This window comes from Poecilia latipinna, unplaced genomic scaffold (genome assembly GCF_001443285.1).
Source record: "Poecilia latipinna isolate Pla-1442-1.1 unplaced genomic scaffold, P_latipinna-1.0 Scaffold845, whole genome shotgun sequence".
Taxonomy (NCBI): domain Eukaryota; kingdom Metazoa; phylum Chordata; class Actinopteri; order Cyprinodontiformes; family Poeciliidae; genus Poecilia; species Poecilia latipinna.
Window position 1 is genome coordinate 44,713 of NW_015113461.1, and position 23,803 is coordinate 68,515.

Sequence of the window (23,803 nt, forward strand, 5' to 3'; positions counted from 1 at the left end):
ACTTCGTGGTACTTCGTTACCAGAAAAAAGAAAAATATGCTCACCTCTTAACACCAAATTAATAACTAATATTATTTATGACACATAAGCCCTTTTGAAATACTGCTTGTCTGCTTGGGCACAAGAAATTACAGTTGGTAAACTTTGCAAAATTGAAAATCAGATGTTTACTTCATGGCACTTGGTTACCAGAAAATGCCCACGTCTCTTAGCAACAGATTAACAACAAATATTGTTATTGTTCAAAAAACATAAGATTTCTTCTGCTCTTTTGAAATACTGCTCATCTTACAGTACTTACTATTTAACAAGTAAATTTTGCATAAAAATGAAAATGTTTCTTTTTTTGTCATTGGTGGTAAATATAAACATTTAACACAAAAGTAAAAAAGTAAAAATCTTGTCTGCTTAGACACAAGAAACTTACGGTTAGTAAATTTTGCAAAAGTAAAAATCTGAAGTTCACTTCGTGGCACTTCGCTACCAGAAAACATGGTCATCTCTTAGCAACAGATTAACAACAAATATTGTTATTGTTCAAAAACATAAGCATTTTAGCATTATTTTAGCCTTGCTTAACAAGTGAAATAAGAGAAATATTGAGGCTTTTATTTTGAAATTTTCCATAAGCTTCATTTTAAAAGGCCTCATTAATCCCTTGTGTAACAGTGGTTGGTTTAAACCAGTCATATGATGCCCAAAACACCAAATACCTGTTGTGAAAAATGTGAAGGCTTTTATTTTGTCGGGTATGTGTTGCTCTTATTTTGACACACACAAAGTGGTTGTCAGTTTAGGTTTCAAGAGTCATAAGGAACTTACTTCCTTTGCTCTTTCTGCCATCTTGTCTGTAGTAAGTGTTCCTGTATAAAGATGGCATCTCTGTAGTTCTCTACACCTCTGCCCTCCTCAGTGTTCTGTTGCTATGGTGATTATTCTACTTCTGTTTTGAGTCTGACACAAGACAGTGTCAGTTAGAATCTGTTTTGATTTGAATTTGGCTCGTTTTTTTCTTATGTCGCCATGGTTACTCAAAATGCCAAAGAAAGAACTGGCATTTCTCATTTCTTTTTTCTTCCCCCCCCCCCCTCAGTTGCTTTTGCAGGTTTGGGTTTCACAGCGCTGTACATCGCAGGAAAGCTGCGCTGCTTCAGTCCGGCTGGCCAAGGCAGAGCATGGCGGCTATGTGCCTTCCTCACGCCTTTGCTCATCGCAGCTGTAATCGCTCTTTCCAGAACCTGCGACTACAAGCACCACTGGCAAGGTCAGAGTTTCTGGGCTAGAAAGTATAACTTCAACATGTGCTTCTGAAAATGATACTCAGGGAATAACATTACACTAAACCTTTTAAAAAAGTATTGTAGGTAAATACAACGGTATGGAGTGGAAGGAGAAAACAAGTTCCAAAACTGGAGATGACGCTGTGGATAAAACAGGAAAAGTCATGTCACCAGTTTGGCAGAATTTCAGATATTTTAAACAAAAAGCTAGTCAATAATTATCAGTTCAACTATATGAAACGCATATTGTGTTATGCTTTTCAGCTGTAAGGTCCAGCCTTAGTTTGAACATGTAATTAAGCTTTGTAAATGATCAAGTGTTTATTTAATTATTTGAGATGGATTTCAACCACCTTTATTTTAAAAAATGCTTGTTTTTGCTTTTCTTTTATAATACTAGTGAGACAAATCAAGCTTCTTAAAGATGAATTAGAACGGCTTGATTTTCAGTATTTACTTTTTTTTTTAAATGGGAAACTTAAATGAGAAATGATTCAATATTTAATATTAAAAAAGGTTTAAAACATTTTTGTAGCATCCAGTAAATTTTGAGAAAGCCAGAAGTGATAGTTAAATAATGATTTATTAAAGCCGTACATATGTTCATCAACCTACGTAAGAGTTGGACAACAAGAAATAAAAATTACAGCTGTTTTTACCATCCATTATTATCCACAGCCCATCACATTTGCACAATCCTTTCCATTAACACAGAAATCACAGATTTCAATCCCAGTTCCTTTGTTCCCTTATCGACTGAAGCTAAAATTTAGTTGCTTTCTTTTTTTTATGTTTTATGTTAACTATAGCTACCTCAATAAGAAAGTTACCAAAATAAAAGCATAAACCCTTAAAGGTAGTTACAATAAGCAAACATAAATGCACTGATCTGGTTTTTACAAAAGGTTTTTCTGAGGCTGAAGAGGAAGCACTTCAGACTGTTCAGACTTAACTTGGGAATCATTGACAAAATCAGGAAGTTATAAATTAAACAAGCAAAGTGTGATTTTCAGCCTGACTCGTCGCTCTCGTCCTCCATGCAGATGTGTTAGTCGGGTCCATGTTGGGTCTGGCCTTCGCCTGGCTCTGCTACAGGCAGCACTTTCCTCCGCTTCAGGACCCGGACTCCCACAGACCGATCCGTCAGAGAGAGACTGTTCCCGTGGCGCAGGAGCGCAAGTTGGCCAACTCCACCTTCCTCTTGCCTCTGTAGAGCCGCTGCGACCTGAACGCTTTCCATGGGATTACAAGGAGATCCGTGGAGTTACGGTTTTCAGAATGACTGGGATGGAAACTTTGTTAGTGTTTATATTTATTGTTGGTTATTACCGCTGCAGCTTTTGAAGTTTCTATGATTGTGAATGAATTGATTACCAAATCATCAACAGTTCTATTAGGCAAACTGAAAAGTGTCATAACATACCGGATATTTTAGTTTCATGGTTCGACTTGAGTCTCCACCTGGCCCAGTTCTGTGCCTTCAGGTTACAACAACTGAGCCAATTTAACTACACAACCACTGCAGTAGAAGCTTAACTGCATTAGCCATTATTTGGTGACTTGATTGTTTATCTTGCAACTTTTTAAATAAGCAGATAAGCAGACACTAGATCTAATTTATTTCCATTAGTCTTTATTCTTGACTGAGTAGAAGATTTGTGGTTTTAAGGGTCTGTTCCATAACAATGCAGATCTTTTGAATCTACTTCAGTGGTCTTCTGGTATTGAAGTGGTCGCAACACTGCAAAAACACAAAAACTTACCAAGTATTTTTGATCTAGTTTCCAATCAAATATCTTAGTCCACTTGAAATAAGACTAAACTAACTTACAAGTAACTTTTCAGCTACATATAGAAGCTTGTTTTCAATAAATAATTGCTTACTATTGATGAACAATTACTAGTTCTATAACATGGAAAATTTTTCCATGTTATAAGTGAAATAATCGACCAGTGGAATTAGCATATTTTGATCAACAATAAGGAATTATTGACTTAAAACAAGCTCCTATATCTTGCTGAAAAGTTACTTGTAAGATAGTTTTAACTTATTTCAAGTATACTAAGATATCTAGACAAAGAAAATTCTTAAGATTTTGTGTTTTTGCAGTGAACAATCAGGATCAGAAACATTATGCTCAGATTTTTCTCTGTTCATCATTTCTGACTCAAAGTAGCCAAAGCAAAACCCTGAAAATTTGCAGGATATTGCCAACTTTTTGTGAAAGTATTTTTTTTTTTTTTCCTTTAAGGACAGTGACATGCTGTAAATTGATCTAAAAGCAACTGGGACCTTTTTAGCTAGCGTTTTCCACATCTTCTCTTTAAGACACATATATCATCATTTTCTGTTCAGGTTTGTTGCTTCAACACAAAGATAATGTTTGTAAAGCCTGTTTCTTGAATTTCAGTAGGGTGGTGATTTGCCCAGTGAGGATTTCCAGGAGAAATGCAGTGAAATGTCTTCTCCTTCATTTAACTCAGACACAGAGAAAGGAAGGATTATTGTTAAAGTAAATCATTTTCTTTCTTTATTAGCTCAAAGCTCAACAAAAACATCTCCAATCACATTAATGGTCTGACTGTTTACTCCCTGTTTTGTATTGAATTATTGATTTTTGTAATCCTCGAGTAAAACTGTTCTAACGAAAGAGAGGTTTTGTTGGGAGAGGAAAAATCCATCTTCTTTATCAGTGTTTACTTCCCCAGTGCTCATCCTGTTGACATATTCCCATTGAAAATGACCTCAATCAGTCATTATTGTTTTTTTATTGCTATCATCAGTCATAGATTAACAGGTTTTATAGACAGGACTGTTAGAGATAAGGACGTGACTGTGTATCTGCTTAGAAAAGCAGTGAAAAGAAAAATCATGACTTATGTTTCATACTTTTTTATGTTCATTTGCTCTGTAATGTGATATTGTTACGTGAGAATCTAGTGTAAGCAGAGCTGAATTATAGGAATCATTTTATGTGAAAAGGAAGGGAAATGGGAGGAAAGTAATTTTAGTAGTTTGTTTCCTTCAAAGGTAGATTTGTGATTTAGATAAGTAGTGCAGCGCTGGGACTGTTTTCAGCCACAGATTGATGCACATTTCATTCGTTAAGACTTAAGCCACAAAAGTAGTTGGTTTCTTGAATAATTGATGACTCAAAATTAGTCGCACTCTTTTATTATCCATCCGTTTTGTTTCGTCAGCAGGTCTCGTTTATTGCTGCCTTTGTTTGTGTTGCTTTGAATCTTTCTGTTTTGCTTTAGTATTTCTTGAATGTTCATCATTCACTGTTGCTTTGTTTGTGTTTAATCTCTGGCTTCGTGTGCCAAACTCTTAGTACAACAAGCAAATGTAGCAGCACCACGCTGTGCTTCAGAGTTACTATAGTGCCTGCTGTAGTTTAACTTTAGTCTCTGCTTTAGCTGAACAGCCCAATGGATCATATTGTTACAGGGTTTTATGACTGTAAAGGGACTGTGAGGGAAACCTTTCCTTGTTTCAGTGAATCCAACACTTACTATAACTCTGGTTTTTGTTGACAGCTGGCTTTATGAATGAATTGTGGGGGGGTTTCTTGAAGCTGAAGAGAAATGCTCCTTGAGTTAGTTTTTGGTAGTAGGCATGGGTCGGTAAATTTGCATAATGTGACAACTTTATGCAAAAACACTACAATTTCAATGTAATAAACGAGAATCTAACACAAAAAAATTTAATTATGATCCGTTTTCTTCATATTTAAAAAACAAAACAAACAAAAAAACAACAACAATTAATAGTCCTGCTGAAATGTTGAATAAAAAATTAGTATGGATTTTCAAGTAAATGTGCTTACACGTTAGTCAGGCTATCTGCTCTGGGGCTACTTAGTTGGTTTCCACACCACAAAAATCAGTTTTTATTTTAGTGTTTGCTGCAACCAGAGAAATGTTTTGTCAGCCAGCTGACTGGCAGTGCAAAGCAACAGGTTGGAGAAGGGCAGAACTGAGTTATTCCATCTGCTCCAGCACTTTCTCTGTCTTCTCACTTAAACAATCAGTTTTTAACCTTTTTGTTTCCTTAACCTCTGCATATCTTGATACCACTAGCCGACCCATGCCTGCTGTGGAACCAGATCTTTGTACTGGACCCAACAGAGGTTGGACCTCTCCTGCTGGTCAGGTGCTGCAAAAAGCCAAAATGAAAATCTCACTTTTCATCTACTTTAGTTTTTCAAAACAGGAAACTGTTAACCTGTGTTTTTTTGCTTTGTTTTGTCCAGTTTTATTGTTACTTTTATTATTTTTCTGTCACGTTTTTGTGCTGTTGCTTAATTTTGTTGGCCTTTTTGTTACTCTAATTGTTTTTCTTGTGTTGGACCTCTTGTTACCGTCTGTGTAAAACCAGCCAAAGTTTGCAGGTTCTAAGCACGTCTGAGAGAATCACTGCACTCCGATCAGACTTGTCAGAAAATGAGTGACTTTGTGCCTTTGTTTACCACGTTACTTTACAGATCCTCGCACCATGAGCTCACCCTGGTATTTTACATGTACAGAACTCTGTGTTTCCATGTGGCATGCTGCCTTTCTTTACCTCAGAATAAAAATTATCAAATGTTATTTTTGATGGAGTCAAACGTGAATGTCCTAACATTAAAGGGACAAACCTCACTTTCAGACCTTAAATCGAAATACTAGCATATTTAATTTCATGGAATGTTTGACTTTACTTGAAAATATTTTTTTTTTTTACATGTGGTGATTATTAAATTAAGATTCGTATTCTAAGGCACTTTGGTTTTATATGTTAGGCTTCTTGATTTTGATAAAATTGTGCATGTTTTACAGTTGAACAGTATCTAATTTAACTCACGGCTCCCGTCCATTTGTTAGGCTTTTTGTGGTTTTCAGTTCATGTGTTTTGTATTGGATCAATGGAAACGGGATTATTCATAGAACTGCTTGTTAGCTTTAGGATCACAGCCAGATGTAGCTGCACATTCTGAGATAATGTCCTGTTTTTTGTTTTTAATTTTTATTTTTCTTCATGTTGTGACGCTTTCAATGAACACTTTACTGTGTTGGGGAAATAGTCCTGGTGTTTGCATATTTTCCTTTTTGGTAATTAACTGAAAATTAAAACCAGAGATGCATCTATTACAAAAACTGTCTAAATGTCTTTTTTTTTTTTTGTCTTTTGGTCAGTGACTAAAACTCTACATTTTACAAATAATATGTACATGTATATCATATGCACTGTTAAATTGGCAGGTTTTTTTCATACATCAATTTAAAATGTTTTTCACATATATTGGGACAATTTTCCTGTTCAATTGAAGTAAAACACATTTATTACAGTAAAAAATTAAAACAGATAATTTTTTCTACATCATAGAAAGTTGCCATGATAGAGTTGATCATGCACATTTAAGAGCCACTGAATATGCAGGTGCTATGAAGGAATTTTGCATTTTAAAGCTGTCCAATCGTGTATTTTATTTGCTTGTATAAAATTGGGACAAAAAAGATTCAGACATGGAACAGTTATGGAATTTATGTTTATTATTTTGACTTTTTTTGTTTTCTTATTTCATTTTTATCTAACATTTTACTTGTTCAAAAATAATAAACATTTCATTTAATTTCTTCTGTAACAGTTTGTACAATTAAGCCCAATTTTAACTTTTCATCTGAATATTTTAAACACTTAACTGTTAAGTTAAAAATGTTACAAATTACACTTAAAGGTGTTATATTTTATTTCCTTTGTTCATTTGCATTATTTAACTGAGTTAAGTACTTCTAAATTAAGTACATTTATCTGTTTATAACTGTTTCAGTGTATTTTACTTGTTCCTGGTAGGCGTGGTCTGAGAGCTCTGACGTAGCTGTATTCCTGGCCGTTGATTGGTTGGACGTGACGTGTGCAGTTGGCGCCAGATTTCTAACGCGGAACACAACAGCTGTCTGTGGCTGTGGAAACTGTTACACTGACTTTTGTCAGCTAAACTGAATTGGCTGAATTAGCTTCTCCACTCAGGCGTCTTACGGACTTTTATCAAGCTCGTCTCGTATTTAATCGCAATTTAAACATGTTTATCGCAGACATAAAGAAGGATTTTTATGAAGTTGTTGCCAACCAGGTAGGTTTTTCGGAACTGCTTGTTGGCTAACTAAGCTAGCGGCAGGCGGTAAGCTTGCTAGACGGTGTATAGTCAATTTTATGTGCTTTTGTTTGCATTTAGAGAGTCGCCCTCCTGGTTGCAGCGGACATCGATGGTCTCTGCGCCTGTAAGATACTGCAGGTAAGGGGAAGAGTCGTGTCAGCTTGAATTAGCTACTGTAGTCATAACAAAGGACACCTTCTTAAACTTTATATCATGATAACAAATACATGAAGAAATCTGACTGTCCTCATGCTTAGTGTTTTAAGACTTGACAAATATGTTTGTTTTTAAATTATGTTTAAGCTGTGTGCATATTTAAATGTGGAGTAACTTTTCCATACACAAATCAAAAAAGGAAAAAATGATGAAAAAAAAACAAAAGACAAAACAACTACAGAAATACATTAACAATGTTTAAATTTCCGTCAATAGCAAGAACTTGGTGAAAAGTGGAAATAGATTCAGAGATCACACAAATCCAGTATTAGTACAGTTAAGCTTATTGAAACTTCATGAATTGATTGAATTAAATATTTTAAAATGTATGTACAAAGCGCATATACATAATAATATTCAACACAATTTTGTAAAGAGAAGACAAATTTATGGTTCTGAAATAAAAAAAAAATAGATTCAGAGCAACAACGATGGATAGATGCATTTCAATTTAGCATTTCAGATGCCAGTTTACGAAACAACGTTAACAATGAGATAAAACAATCTAAATCTGTTTCTGCTTTTCAAAGAAATTGTAAAATTATTTTTGAAGTGATTATTTTTGAGTAAACTGAAGTTTTATTGTGTATTTTTGTGTGTTTGAAATATATTTGTAATAGTCTTCTGAGCTGAGTAGCTTTTCTTTTATGTGAATTGATGGGAAAATATTATAAGTTTGTACTTTATGCTCTTTTTCATTAGTGATTTCTTTTTAGATATTGAATTAACTATTTATTGAGTTAATGAAATACAAAATAAAGTGATTGAAAATAAACACAGCCTGGCAGCTGCCAGGCTTACAATTCATACCAATCAGTGTAAGTATGAATCAGCAGATTAGCATGTGTAGGTTTGCCTGATGTTTTGTCTAAAGATAAATTATTATTGTTTATTTGAGGATTAATGGGAGGCTTTTCTAGGCGCTGTTTCACTGTGATCAGATCCAGTACACTCTGGTACCAGTTACAGGCTGGCAGGACCTCAGCACCGCCTTCCTGGAGCACAAAGAACAGGTGAGTTTCACCTGGAGGTTCCTTTGCAGGAGGAAGCCATGTTGAGTTTCCATTGACGCTCTGGACTGTTTTCCTTTATGTTATAGTTTCGATATTTTGTTCTGATAAACTGCGGCGCCAACGTCGACCTGCTGGAGATGCTGCAGCCAGACAGCGACTCCATCTTCTTCATCTGCGACACCCACCGGCCCGTTGACGTCGTTAACGTCTACAACGACACCCAGGTGACGTAACCTGATTATTGACGACTTGATTTTATTTCTGTTGGCTAAATGACCTGAATTTGTACAAAATTTTATCTAGTCTGGTCAAAAACATACGAGTTAATTTCTATTTCCAGACTTTATTTTCTCTCCTGTTGTTTACAAATTGTTTTTCCTTCTTGTTTCCTTCCTTCCCAGCCTCCTGCCTTCCTTGGATACTTTGTCCCCTCGTCTCTTTCTTCCCTCTCTTTCATTCCTTCCTTACATCTTTAGTTCCTTTCTGCTTGTTTCCTTCATTACGTTCTCCGTCCTTCAATTGTTGGATCCATCCTTCTCTACTTATCTCTGTCCTTGAATCCTTCTGTCCTACTCCATCTTCTATTTCCATCCTTTCTTTGTTTCCTTGCTTCCTTCCTGTTTTACTTCTTTGTTTCCATCCTTTCCTTCCTTTCTTACTTTCTTTCTTGCTTCCTTCCTTCCTTTTGTTTCTAATCTTTTTTGTTTTGTCTCAAATGGGGAAATCACATGATGGCGTCCTTCTTGTTTCATCCTCCGTCTTCTCCTCTGCAGATCAAGCTGCTCATCAAAGAGGACGACGACCTCGGCGTGCCGACATACGATGACATCTTCCGGGATGAAGACGAGGAGGAGGAGGGCGAAGGCTCTGGGAATGAGAGCGATGAAGGCTCGGAGCCGTCGGGCAAACGGAGGAGATTTGATGAAGTGAGCTGAGCGTCCGGTCGGCGGCGGCGGAGCTGAGGACTGGAGCTGACCGTTGTCGTGTTGTTGCAGGGCGCCATCGAGAGGCGGATCGAAAGGCAGAGAGCAAAGAGGCAGTGGGAGGCCAGAAGGTGATCAGTTGATCCGTTTCATAAAGACACAACCTCCATTTTCTGTTTTCTCAAATCTCTTTCACGTCTTTGTCGATTCTCATCTTCTCCGATTATCTGTGAAACAAACTCTTAGTTATGCTACGTAGAACTGGGTGATATATTTTAAAAACATACTTTTCAAACAAGATGGCCGCCACCTGACATCACTCTGAACTATGGAAACCCGAGGAGTATTGGTGGGGGGAAAAAAAATCCAGATTTTCCAAAAATTAAATCTTCAAAACCAGAAAATTTGATAAAGCAATTTGTCACAGCATTAAAAGATCTGATGAAGGACTGAAGAAACAGTGATAGCGAGCATTTTAAAGTTTCAGTTTTTTCATTTACCAAGAATTAATTTGGGTCATTTGAATGTTTGACAGGAGGGAGATCCTGTTCGACTATGAGCAGTACGAATACCACGGGACCTCTGTGAGTAAGATGAACTGTAGAGAAAAGTGAATTCATAGTGAGCGTTCATTCATTTTTGCCCTGTGGATGTGTGGCAGCCATGTTTGAGACGTTTCTGTTCGCAGGCGGCCATGATGTTTTTTGAGCTCGCCTGGGTCCTGACTAAAGACACGAAGGACATGCTGTGGTGAGTTTGTCTCTGAACGTCACTGTGCATACTTGTGCTTGAAAATGCTTGAACTGGTTTGGAAAGTGCTTCATTTCTGTATGAAGTCCTTGAAAGTGCTTGAAATTTAAATGGCACAGTTTTTTAACAAAATGCAACATGTGACTGGAAAATGTCATTTATGGTTGAAATCTGATTTTTTTCAGACACCTAATAAATTTTTTTTTTTTTTCTCACTGTATGAAGTTAAAGCGACTAACATTTTCTTGTTTTAGGTCAGTTAAAATTACCAAAATTATTTATTTTTTCTAATTTCCAGAAAATGATATTGAGAACATTTTTTAGAGATTTTTTTTTTTTTGTAATTTTCTTTGTATGTTATATCATTTAATTTGAACAAATTAACACAATTTGTTTGGATTGTTTCAATTTAATAGATGTTTATCATCCCTATTTTATCATCGGCTCAATGACTTATTGATTGTATAATATTTTGTACATTAAACAACGTTATTTGAACTGGGGGATTTTTTACTATTTTGTTAAGTAATATTAGTGTCATACATTTCCGTATAGCGTACAACGTAATTGCGGCATAGTTCTCTTCTTAGTGCAATTATGTTAAATAATCAATAAATAGTGAAACAGAAATAAATAATAAACACACTATTTGACACCAAATGGTGGTGTGAAATTTGGTGTTTGAGACATTTCAAAACAAAATTTTTTGTTATATTAGTGGAAAACTACCAAAAGATGTTCATAACAGTAATAAATATTATATAATAGTAAATTGAAACTGGTTTCTTTTTTAGTCAGTTTGTCTTGTTTTTATCTCCAAAGTCTGATGCTGGAAACGTTTGAAAACTTTCCTTGAAAATGATTTAAAAAGTGCTTGAATTTTACTGAGGGAAAGATGTAGGAACATGAAGTCATAGTGTAGGTCAATATTGGACCCGTCACCCTGCAGAGTGTGTGTTAACTCTGTTATTTGTTGTTGCAGGTGGTCCATCATCGGCCTGACAGACCAGTGGGTTCATGATAAAATCCCCCAGTAAGAGCAGCCTCTGCATTTTGAAAAAGGTTTTTGATACGCATCACCAAGCGTCTCTCAGAGAGAGTTTATGTTCTCGTTTTAGCATGAAGTACGTGTCGGACATCGCAACGGTGCAGCGCCACGTCTCCCGACACAACCACCGAAACGAGGATGAGGAGAACTCTCTGTCCATCGACTGCATGAGGATCTCCTTTGAATACGAGTATCCTTCCTTAAGGCCCCTCAGTCAAACATAAACATGGCTGGTATCCATGGAAACGCCAGACTAGAAGCTGATGCAACCTTTCTCGAAAGGTTCTAATGCAAAAATACAGACATTTATGGAGCTCTGATAGTGCCAAAAATATATAGAAATTTTGTAGGTTTTCATTCAGTTCTTTTTCTTCAATAAAATCTGCCTTAAATTTGTTTTTTTTCCCCTTCTTTCTTTTTTTTACTCTTGAGTTACAAAAAAGGAAAAAAATAATAAATTGAAGTCAAACATATAATTTCCTTATTGTTTTACTACAATTGAATAAAAAATACATGTGGCTATAAAAAAGAGCAGTTTTAGACATGTAAAAATAAGTTTAGTAAGTAAAAACAGGAAATTTCCAGTTTTGTAGGTGATGCCAACCTGTGCCAAAGGCAAAATTCCTATGTATTTTTCTTTTTTTTCTTTTACTTAAAACTCTAAATTTGTTTTTAGTTTACCTCAGCTGCATCAGTTTTTGCACAGGTAATGTGGATCTATGGTTTGTGCAAGTCTGTAACCTTATTTATGATGTTTCTAAAAGATTTATATACTTTATAGTGCAAAAATATTCTGGCGAGGGACAAAAGAAAATCCTAATTATTTATGTTTCCTTGCTAATTTTCTCTGAAACTATAGCAGCTGCTGAAATACTTGAACATCTGGTGGAGTCATTAAAGTGTTAGCTTTATTTTCATACCGATATTGTACTTTTGTAATTGCTGAGTAAAACTAAATTTGGTTTTGTTATTTTAACTATATGTCAGAAATCCCCGTGTTGCTTACAGATTCTTGGATTTTGTCTTGTTTAGCCATAAGACGTTTTTTCTTAACGCTTTTCTTCAGCCTTCGTCTGGCGTTGTACCATCACTGGTCTCTGTATGAGAGCATCTGCAACTCCTACTACACAGCATGCAGCTTCAAGCTTTGGACCCTAAAAGGACAAAAGAAACTCCAGGAGTTCTTGGCTGACATGGGGTACGAGCTTTGTGTGGAAACAATACTGAGTTTTCCTGTTTTTTGATTATTTATTTTGTGTTTTGCTCTGAATATATGCGTTTTTATTTCTTGTTACAGGCTACCACTGAGACAAGTTAAACAAAAATTTAAGTCAATGGACGTTACGATCAAGGAGAACCTCAGGGACGTCATTGAGGAATCGTCTAATAAATACGGGTATGTATACAAGTTAAAAAACTTGTGTGCATCGCTGTGTCACAATAACAAATCTTTCTGGATGATAAATTGTTCCAGACGTTATTGTAATAAATGGTAATGTTGTTTTGAGACCATTTTCAAGTAATATAAAATCTACGAAATAATACAAGAACACATTCTCAATGATCAATGAACTTTTACACTCAAATGAACATTTAACACTGGAACAGGAAGACATTTTAAATATCCAAAATAAATAAACAAAACAAATAAAATAAATTATGAGTTCTCTGTAAACAAATTTGTCCTTCAAATAACGGTCTAGTTGAGGCCAAATCACCAGACTGAAGGCTTTTGTCATCCAATTTTTGGTGGGGAAAAAAAAAGAGAAAAACAATAAATCATGAACATGGAAATTATTGAACTTGTTATAATTTGTCATGTGATTGATTGATTTATTGCTAATTGTGACAGATCTACATGTGACCCAAACAATTTAGGTCTCTAAACCTCCACAGGAGTTTAAAAATAACCAATAATGTACTAGATAATGGTCCATGGGGTGAGCTCGAAGCCAACAACGAAATAGAAATAACTAAATGGCACCAATAGAAGAAGAAAACAACAAATTAAAAAGTGCAAATGAAGCAACCTGTTCCTTTACCAGCTCTAACATTGGTTTCATATTTTCCCGTCACTGACAGAATGAAGGATATTCGAATTCAGACGTTTGGCGTCCACTTTGGGTTTAAGAACAGCTTCCTGGCCAGCGACATGGTTCACGCCGCCGCCGCCTTGCTGGAGAGCACGGAGCGGGACGAGAACGACCCCACCGACAACTTCATCAAGGCGCTCGATTCCCTCTCACGGTGCGCACACTATCCAGTACTAACTCGCCTTAATGCTGTTGCCTTTCTGTAAAATAGAACTGCTGCTGCCGCTGTTGCACATTTTTAAAAGGGGACCTGTCATACAAAATTCACATTTAGCACGTTTTTGTACTTTGGTCTCAACTAAAAAAACAACCAAAGAAAACACGCAGTCGCATTTTAGCAATGAGTTGATCTCAACCCCAGTGAAGGCAGCCTGTTACCTAGCAACCCCACTAAAGTTCCACCCGTCACCTAGCAACCCAAGCTGAGCTCCAGACCGCTTGGTCAGCTGGTTTTACCGCTGCATACAAAATAATTATCTGCAGCAGGAGTGACAATTAGCATCAGCAGGCCATACTTCAGAGAAAACTATAATCTGTCATTGCATCGATAGTAATACCACATGTATAAAGGAGCACATTCATTTGCTTCCAATTGTTTTGTGCAGGAGCAACCTGGATCGTCTCCTATCAGGCATCGACCTGGCGAAGAAGAAGCTGATCGCCATCCAGCAGACTGTCGCTAGCTGCATCTGCACTAACATCATCCTGTCGCAGGGACCCTTCCTCTACTGCTACCTCATGGAGGTACGGCTGTTTAGGCCATGAAGATGTTTCCGCTGAGCTGCAGATTCCCAGGTAAACTCCTGTCTGTTCTGTTTTTCCATGAAGGGAACACCTGATGTGAAGCTCTTCTCCAAACCGCTGGCGCTAACTCTGCTCTGCAAATACTTGCTGAAGGCGTTCGTCCAGTCGGTGAGTACGCACAGCGTTTGATTCTGGAGGCAATGATCACACAGTTGCTTTAAATCCTTCAAAATCCTCAAATTTCTATTAGGTGTTTTCAAGGTTTGTAAACTGGTTGATTTCTTTATCAAGTCTTTGAAAGTGCTGCACAGTTTTGTATTAAAGTGCAATCCAACCTTTTGATGAAAAGCCTAAATTTGCGAAATGTTATTTGTAGTTAAAACCAGATGTGTTCATGTTCATATTAAAAAGACAGACACATTTGTTTTTATCACTGTCTGAAGTTAAATCAGAGTAAACTTCAGTTAAAATTACTTCTATTTGCTAAAAGCCTTCTTTCTACAGACTCTTACAAAAACAGAGCATATTTGGTCAGAGGCTTTTCAGATTTGCTGTAATATAGACTGCTACATGAGATCTTTCTTACCCACAGCCATCACTATATATAATAAGTCTGTGAAGAATTTTGAATTAATTAGTTACAGCAACATTTAATTACCTTTTGGGATTTCTTTACATTTGTCCAAGCTTTTAATTTGCACAGGAAGGTAATTTAAGATTTGTTTGGACTGTTTCAGTGTAATTAATATTTATTTTCCCTAATGGCTAAGTGACTTATTGATGATCTTATATTTTATACATTAAACAAAGTTATTGAAATTGCTGGGTTTTTTTGTTAAATTAGTGTTTAGGCTGCAAGAGAAACTTTTCAAAACATAAAACTTTGTTATATTTTAGTTTACTTTGTTCCTGCTGTAGAAAACTACCATGAGAAATATTAAAAACAGTAATAAATGATGTCATATATTAGTGATGTTTTTTTAGATCACTTGTGTAATTTTTATCTCCAAAGTCTGGTAATAGAAAAGTTTGAAAACGTACCTTGAAAGTACTTGAAAAGTGCTTGAATTTCACTGAGACTCAGACATTAAAGACTTTCCGCTCGTTTATTTGTTGTCCTGCTTGTTCAGACGAGGAACAAACGCTGCAAGCTGCTTCCTCTCATCATGGCTGCTCCTAAAGACATGGAGAAGGGAACCGTTATCGTTGTGGGAATCCCTCCGGAGTCAGAGACGTCAGACAAGAAGAAGTAAGTTTCCGCTTTCAATCCTCAAGCCTCTTGAGAACTTTTTATTCTCAACCGTGATCTGTTTGTTTTTTCTTGAAGTTTCTTTGGTCGGGCCTTTGAAAAAGCTGCAGAGAGCACCAGCTCCAGAACCCTTCATGATCATTTTGACACGTCGAGTAAGTGACGCTTATTTACCGTCCCATGTACCCCGTCCCTTCGTTAATGTAGGAATTACTTCATAAACAAACTGACTCAGTCTACCAAAATTACTCAGAGCATCAACAACTCAACCAGGAAGTCAACATTTAAATCTCTGCAGGCCTCACTTGTTCAGTTATAATCACTGTGCATTAATATGCATCATAAAAACATCATTCCTCCAGCTGATTCCTGCATTGTTTTGCTGTTTTCAAGGAAGAAAATTCATAAAACTAAAAGTTAATTTGCTTTGGCGTTAAAACGGACATAAAATCCATGAACATAATGCATTATTTGCAGAATATAAAATATTTAGCCATAATGAAGGCCACATTGACACAGCAGGTCTCGATGTTCAAACTGTTTTTTTGTTGTTGTTGTTGTTTTTCATTCTTTTTTCTGCTGAAATTATTTTTTCCCCTTTTTTGGGCCATTGCAGATAGAAAAAAAAATCCTCAAAAACTCAATGTTTTATAATAATTATAGAAATTTTGTAGAAAAAATTCTGAAACTTAGAAAAAAACTTGGAAATTTCTGAGTTAGAAAAGTTGAAAATTTGCAAGAAAAAAAAAACATTTTGAGATTAAGATGACATTTTCTAGAAAACAAACTTGGAATATTTGAGTTTGAAAAGTACTTGAAAAGTAAAAAACTTGCAAGAAAAAAACTGAAATTATCTAAAAAGATAAAAAAACAATCTTCTAGCAATAATAGATTTTTTATTTATTCCCAACATTTTTTTATTCTAAAAATAATATGGCTTAAATTTTCTCATCTCTTTCTATGGACACTAGGTGGCAGGATTGTCTCATGTTGATCCTAAAAGCTAAACTCCACAGAAGACATAATTCCTGAGTTATCCTGACAGTTTCAGCACCTCTGAAATGTTTCAGATTATTTCCAGTCATTCCCACCTCAAACATTTGGAGCGTTTATTTTCCCAGTTTCCTCCAGGGAATCTGCCGCATGAAAACACCCACCTGGGTTGTGATGGATGTGTTCTGTCGTTTTTTTCTTTTCACAGTTTATTTATCGGTGTGTTTCTGTTTACAGTAATCGAACTGAAGTCGGAGGATCGGAGCAAGTTCTTGGACGCCCTAATCACTCTGCTGTCATAAAACCCCTGACAGCCGGAGAAGCTTTTCAGGCCAGGCGCGCATTCCTCCAGGCTTTACTCTGGAGGAATAATCTGGTCTGGCCAGACTCTTAAAGTGTCACCAGCACAAAAACTTTAAGCATTGTTTTATGGGTTTTAATTGGTTTTATGTGTATATTGTACAGATCTCTTATCCGTGTTTTGGACTTTAAAGTTTGTTTTAAATCTTCTGCTTTTTTAATCCAAAATGTTGTGCATATTAAATTACATTATAGACATGTTTAATTGTTTAATGTTGCCTGTTCTGTCTGTGAAAAATAAAAACAATTTTTTATTTTTTAGCAGTTTCAAAAATTTCCTGATTAAGTCTCATTCAACATAGCAGCCCCACCGAAGCCCAGCCCAACATCTAGCAACCCATACGGAGCGCCAGCACGTTTGGTCTGGAGCTCCAAAAGTTTTACAATGGCTGCTGGAAAAGACAAGTGTGTTTTGTTGAATTACCATCCAGAAACCACTTGCTGCATTCTTGTTGGTTGTGCAGGAGGCTCTACTTCTGCTTTTCAAAGATGTACAGTTGTATTATTGCACATCTGTTTTCACCTGCGATTATAAATATTGAGTTTAGGGCCGTGGCCAACAGCAGATTATTTGGATTTAAGGTGACAGGAACCTCAAATTCTGAAAGAACATCAAATTAGACAGAACTGACCAAACTAAAGTCTTGTCTAACAATTATTTTGTGCAAGAAAATATAATATGTTTTGTAAAGCCCCTAATCTATCTCAACCAGGATCTGATTTAAGTTCAGAAAATGTTTGTCTTTTTATTCAGTGTATATAAATATCTGGTTTCTATTGTAAACACAGGGAGCCAGAGAGTGTTAGATGTGAAGTCAACCTACTGGATCTGAGGAGAACAACACCTGATGTATCCATTGGAGCTCAGCATGTTGTTGTGGGTCAAAGGTTAATGTGGTGAACTTGACCCACATTGGACAGAATGTAGGTCAGGTTCTGGTGGTTGGTGAATTCCTGCTGCTTGGAGCTGCTCTCTGTGGGGTCATTATATTGTCCCCGGACCGGGATGCAATCGTGACCTTTTGGGCTCAGGGCTCGTTGGGCGTTGCCTCAGGAAGTGGTCCAGCCTCGGGTTGAGCTGTCCTGCAGCAGAGCGTTAGTGTAAACAAACAGGCCATCATTCCTCCGTAATGCTGCGGTATACAGATAAAGAAATGATGAGGAGGATGTTTATTTTTCCAAATTACAGGTTAATGGAGTTCTTGAACTTCAGTTTTGGTTTAAATTTGTCATAAACAGACTTATTTTTTGTCATTTCTGAGATGCAAACTTATAAAAATGAACATTTTATTTAATTAGTTTGAAATTGAAATGTTTATTGTAGAAAATGTTGATGTAATTCAAGTTCTAAGTGAAGAAGTTGCACTCGGATCTGAATTAATCACTGAATTGATACAACTTTAAAATTTGATATGTATTATTTTAAACAAGACTATCATGTTATTTTATGTTTTAATGTTATTCCCTCATCAGATACATAACTGGAGTGTCGTTTTGATTCTTATAAGTAATGTTGGATTTCTATATTTTATTTTATTAAAACTGAAGATAACTTGATTGGGCTATAAAATGGCGACATGTGCCTGGAAGTTACACAGTACCGCCCCTTTAAAAGAAATTTGCAATTTGATAACTTGAAATTGGTCTCTGTCTCTTTAAGAAGTTCCTACTGTTTCCAAGACTCTCCTTCAGCAAGTCGTCACAACAAAACCTTTCCACTATGCTGTTTTCAATCGTTATTAGGAGCTTTGGACTGAGAAGTAGTTCTTGTGATACACCAGCTCCACCAGGTGTCTGCTAATTGTTGCTGCCACTAGTCTGGAGGAGCTGTGAGGAAGAAGCTCGGCTGGAAGAACTATGTGAAATAGGTGGTGCTTTGTGAGACTGAGCGTTTAGTCAAAGCTCCAGGCATCTCTGATGAAGGAATAACCGTATAACATGACTTTATGTAATACTGCCACTTTAAATAAAACAAAACTAAATAATAGTAATAAAAGTGAAATTATGCAGGATATTTATTTTCCTAGAGTTCCTATAAAATTTGTAGGAATGTAAAAAAGTTCAAGGGGTGTAAATACCTTTTTTGGGTGGGTAATGGTTGTGGGTTTTGAAGGAGCTGAATGGGGGGAACCCCTTTAGAAAAAAAAAAAAAAACATTTCCCAAAAGAAGCTAACAGGCCAGAGATGTCACTGAATGGGCAATCGGCATGGTAACCAGGCAGAACCTGCAGTTGCCTGGCAACCAGAGCCTATAATGTGGTGGTATGGATGAGCCTAATAAAAGGCCTTTCCGTCAGACATTCCAGCAAACGTGGTCACACGCACACACACAAAGCAGTCTGGAGGATGAAGGAAGGATTTACTGGAAACTTTTAATGGCCACTGCAAACATCTGACAGCAAAACCCAACAACTTCATTGTGTGTTGCTTTAAGAGCAACAGTTGCCTGCTGCAATGAGTACAGAGGAATAATTAGAAAAAAAACACTTGTTAGTGTTTTTTTGGTGAGCAATAACAGTGACAAACAGGAGATTAATTTTAAAAACTGAGGCTAAAAACCATTCCCAAAATGATACAGATACTCAGCTGAATTAGTGACTGCTGATTTAGTTCATGTGAAGTTCTACGAGCTCTAAAGCAAAGCAGCATTAATTAATGTTTTCTCTGCTTGAGTCAGAGTTACGTCAGAGCCAGCAGGTGCATTTGGTCAGCAGACTTCCCAGCTGGACGGAGCCCACTCACCAGAGAGCAGAGCCAAGTGTCAGCAGGTGGTCGCATGTGGGGGACAAATGTAGCTTTGTGCAAAGAGTTAAAGACCCCATGAGCATTTGTTTAAGAAACAATGAGAGGGCCATTGTGGCTAGAGATCAGGACAAAAAGCAAGAAAAAAAACCCCATAGCGTTCAGCTCTGTGCCATATTCTCAAGATCTACCACTTTGTGACTCATGGGTTTGATTCTGAAACCCGCTGCATGGCCAGGCTTCCTGTGCGAGGGACAGCGGAACAGGAAGCAGGAAGGAACTTGGATTGTGTGGAGAGGAGGAGGCTGTGTGTGTGCATGTTTGTGTGTGTGTGTGCGCGTGTGTGTGTGTGTGTTTCTTTTTGTCGGCTTGGAGCTTGTTGGAAATTGCTCCAAAATCTAAATTAAACAACGAAAGACAGGTGCAACCTAATCTAGACTCCTGCCCTACAGTTTTGGTTTTAGTCCATTTGTTCTCATGTCTCACATTCAAAACCAGGTCATTTATTTTACTGTTTTAAATAGTTTTATAATCAAATACATCAGATTTACAGTGCTGAGCCATCATCTTAGGCGTCAATTTCCGAGACATATCCTGAATGAGGTCAGCACGTTCGTATTTTATTACTTAAAAGTGACCTACTTTTCCTTGAAAAGGTTGGAATAGATCTACGGACTATACAAAACATGTTCATTACATTTTATTCACTAAATCATTCTTAGATCATGAGATTTTAGTCTGGTAATTTCCTTTCAGAATGAGCTGTTTTAGGGCGTCTTGTCACTATAAATCCCCCAATTCAACGTTTACACTCACTCATGAAAATGGCTACAAACAGATGCACAGTTATACAACTGCACATCTTTGAAAAGCAGAAGTAGAGCCTCCTGCACAACCATCAAGAATGCAGCAAGTGGTTTCTTGATGCTAAGTCTACAACAAAACATGAAAGGATGAATGGATGGAAGGATGAATGGCAAGCAGAGCTTGGTAGTAACTAGTTACATTACATTACTTTTCAGTTGCAGTTACTTGAGTAACTTTTGGGGGGAAATTACTTTTAGGAGTTCTTCTTACTCTTACTTTAGTTATTTTATTATGAAGTATTAATCAATTCAAATTTCTGGATTCTCTACTCACTGTGAGTAACTTCACTGAATGAAGAACAAAAATGTTTTATCCTAAAATTCACCAGACACAGACACACACCTGCAGTTTTTGTTAAAGTTTCATAAATTTTATATTGAAAGAAATTAATTTAGAAAAAATATTTTTCCTGATTGTGTTATTTTGTAATTATGTTATTCATATAAATTATTTTCATTTTGGTTTTTAAAATACCAAAATTTCCACATAACTTTATATGTTGGTCTGTCTGATTATTTCATTTTTAAATATGAAATGATTGACATCTCAATCACTTGAGTAGCCTTTTTTTCCTTTTTTTAACAAATACTTTTTACTGGGATAATTTCTTGAATGGATACTTTTTGCTTTTACTTGAGTAAAAATATGTTGAAGTAGTTCTACTCTTACTTGAGCACACCTTTTGGATACTCTTCTCTGATTGTAAGTGAAATAATTTGTTTAAATAATTAGTTTCTGCTTCATGGCATAATGTGCTATACCACTAATTGTAAAAAGGTAATGTCATATTTAAAGGAAAATAATATTTCAACCATATCTCAATACAATCTCTAAAGTTAGAGAAATAATCTCCCAGATGTTTAATCTAGATTTCTAAAAATATCTCAATATGGGTGTTTTTTGTTTGTTGTTATTTTTTTCTTGTTTCTTCCAGGAAGGGGATGAATTGAGTCTGGAGGGAGATATTCATTAGAAAAACGAAAGACGAAGGATCAGGGAGTCTCCTCTCTACATGTCTACATGAGATCATGCTTCTGTGTAGTTTATCATCCAAACAAGTCCATTTTCATCCCCGAACCAGTAAAAGCTTGCTGCTACTTGGACAGATGCAAGTCAGAGCAGATAAAGTGGTGAGGGAGGAAAGCTAAGATGAAGACAGTTCCTGGTAGGATGAGGAATGTCTCTGCGGGATCAGGAGGCATTCCTGATTTAGCACAGTTAGCAGAACGTATGATGTTGAAGTCTATGCTAGCAGGATTAAGCAGAAACTCCCTATTTGTAATTTCTGTATGGACCCTTTGCAGGGTGACATGACATGGTTGTCAAGTTGTCAATATAACGAACTATATCTTAAATGTAGGCCCGATATATAAAAGAAAAAGCGATGCAGTGCTTTGCAACTAATTGTCAACATTGCAACAACTAGATAACAAGGTTAGGAAAAAGTTTTAATTAAGAAAAAAATAGCAAGGGGGAGAGGGAAGTAGTTCAGTTATGCTAGCTTGACAAACTTGATGTAGATGTGATGTGGAATTCGGTGTGCTTCGGTTCAGTTAAAAAATAAAAAAGGCAACCTAAACACGAACTCTGACAGATCATAAGTAGAGCAGTTTTTAAATTAGGGTGCGTTCACTCTGCAGCCTGAAGTGACTCAACTCCGATTTTTTTGACGTAATGCGACCTGTATCCGATCTTTTCATGGCAGTGTGAACAGCACAGGTCGGATTCTTTTTCGAATGTGATCCATATCCGATACGTATCCGATTCAAATGCGACCTAACGTCCAGGTCGCATTCATCCGAACTGAACGTCAGTTTCTCAACAAATTTCACTATTCTGCGTCCTGATAAGCGCAAGTGGGAAGAAAAACAACAACCATGACGGATTATATGAGGATTAAGTTGTTAATATGCTGCCCCGGCCGGACAACAACTTCAAATATGTAAACTAAGCTCCACTGTTAGCTTCCATGTTTACTTCCGCAAACACTGAGCACTTCTTCTTTTTATGGCAGTTGGCAGAACACTTAGAACTCTGGCTATTGCGCCCTCTACTGCGCATACGGGACACTTTCAGGTCGTTTGCCCGTTCACACTGCAGAACGCATACAGGTCGCGTTTACTGGCAGTGTGAACGCCCCGGCAAAAAAAATCGGAATTGCCAAAAAAATCGGAATTGAGTCACTTCAGGCTGCAGTATGAACGCACCCTTAGCTAATCAACCACCGCAGTATTAGGTTAGCTTATAGCAGCAGTAGCTAATTGCAAAATAAACGTCAAGCCTATAAACGCAGTACTGTAACGGACTGTTCTGACATTTGTGTTGGAAATGTTTGAGTGTTTTTTGGTGTTGGATCCTGAAACTGTCAGTTGCTATGGCAACGAGTCCGTGTGAAGCGCAGCCGACACGGAGAGCAAGAAAAGGGTGTTTTTTTATGAAGGTTCATGATTTTGACTCGTTCTTTAACGGATTTTCTGCGTTGCTTTCCCCTCAGCTGTGGCGCACTACATCTTCAGGTTTCATTTTGCTCACGGAACTGTTCCACCGCGGCAGCGCGGCTGTGGACGGCATGTAAAACAAGAGTCTTTTGACCTCCAGCGTTGGCGCATGCGCAAAATTTCGGTACATAAAAACACTCAAAGGCAAAGAGTGGCACTTCAAATTGCGAATCTGGACACACAAAGAATAAAACAACATTTATGTAAAAGCGCTTTAATTTCGCTTCATGAACTCTACTCAGTCTTTGTACCAGTAGATTTTCAGGAATGATGGCTGCTCTGCTTATTAGCTCAAGGAAGTCCTGCATCACTGAGCCACCCTCCACAGAGACTGACAGAAAAGACAGCCGACTAGATTCAGGCCGGCCTTTATCTGGCTCTCTTCCTGGCACCCTGGAGAGCAAAGCCTAACTTAATGAGAAAGTCACGCCTGCTGGATGTTATTGTGTCTCAGAAACAGTTTAGAGGAAAAAGTATTTACACTGACTCCTTCTTATACAGCATGCTTTACACTGCAAAATCTTGCCAAGTATTTTGGCCTAGTTTGTTGTGCAAAAATTTGGAATATCGAAATGATGGAGATCTGCTGTTCAGCAATAATAAGATGGTTTGATTCCTCTAATGCCAAAATAGTTTTTTGAAATTGGTAATTGAGAAGAATATAGTTAAATTATGATGTGAAAGTTTTTCATACATTTTTAAGGTCTGTGTCATTTCTAATCATAAACAAACTTAATTGAGTAAAAATCTGCAAGGTGTATGAATAATTCTGGCATAAATACATGCAACAAAGTGGCTAAATTTGACATAAATGAGCGTAACAAAACTAAAAAAATGTTGCCAGTATTTTAGAAATGCAAAACATCAATATAAGATTTTCAGGGATG

The 23,803-nt window shown here is 36.8% G+C and overlaps 2 protein-coding genes across 4 annotated transcripts in view; both read left to right on the forward strand.

The window, feature by feature from the left end:
* plpp5 (phospholipid phosphatase 5) overlaps window positions 1–5,014 on the forward strand; it is a 13,083-nt gene extending 8,069 nt beyond the window's left edge. For both annotated transcript variants that reach the window (XM_015047845.1, XM_015047846.1), the window contains exons 7-8: window positions 1,094–1,264; window positions 2,324–5,014. In XM_015047845.1, the coding sequence (XP_014903331.1) occupies window positions 1,094–1,264; window positions 2,324–2,493 (341 nt within the window). In that variant the 3' untranslated portion in view covers window positions 2,494–5,014. The remainder of the gene's footprint in view (window positions 1–1,093; window positions 1,265–2,323) is intronic.
* A 2,055-nt stretch (window positions 5,015–7,069) lies between these two features.
* On the forward strand, window positions 7,070–17,010 carry cdc45 (CDC45 cell division cycle 45 homolog (S. cerevisiae)). 2 transcript variants are annotated; one of them, XM_015047843.1, is made up of 18 exons: window positions 7,070–7,396; window positions 7,499–7,558; window positions 8,557–8,649; window positions 8,736–8,873; window positions 9,423–9,575; window positions 9,645–9,703; window positions 10,108–10,156; window positions 10,261–10,322; window positions 11,305–11,355; window positions 11,441–11,560; window positions 12,437–12,568; window positions 12,668–12,766; window positions 13,453–13,617; window positions 14,069–14,207; window positions 14,292–14,375; window positions 15,338–15,456; window positions 15,535–15,611; window positions 16,687–17,010. In XM_015047843.1, exons 1-18 carry the CDS (start codon window positions 7,346–7,348, stop codon window positions 16,749–16,751), a joined length of 1,716 nt encoding a protein of 571 aa, XP_014903329.1. In that variant the 5' UTR covers window positions 7,070–7,345; the 3' UTR covers window positions 16,752–17,010. The 2 variants fall into 2 exon arrangements, with proteins under 2 accessions (XP_014903329.1, XP_014903330.1); XM_015047844.1 differs by lacking the exon at window positions 7,070–7,396 and having other exon boundaries at window positions 8,535–8,649.
* The last annotated feature ends 6,793 nt before the right edge of the window (window positions 17,011–23,803 follow it).

Bases quoted from the DNA above. Each gene is read 5' to 3' on its own strand.
- cdc45 (XM_015047843.1), top strand. From the start codon at position 7,346: ATGTTTATCGCAGACATAAAGAAGGATTTTTATGAAGTTGTTGCCAAC. The intron at 7,397-7,498 runs GTAGGTTTTTCG...GTTTGCATTTAG, and splicing joins ATGAAGTTGTTGCCAACCAG to AGAGTCGCCCTCCTGGTTGC. The intron at 9,704-10,107 runs GTGATCAGTTGA...AATGTTTGACAG, and splicing joins AGGCAGTGGGAGGCCAGAAG to GAGGGAGATCCTGTTCGACT.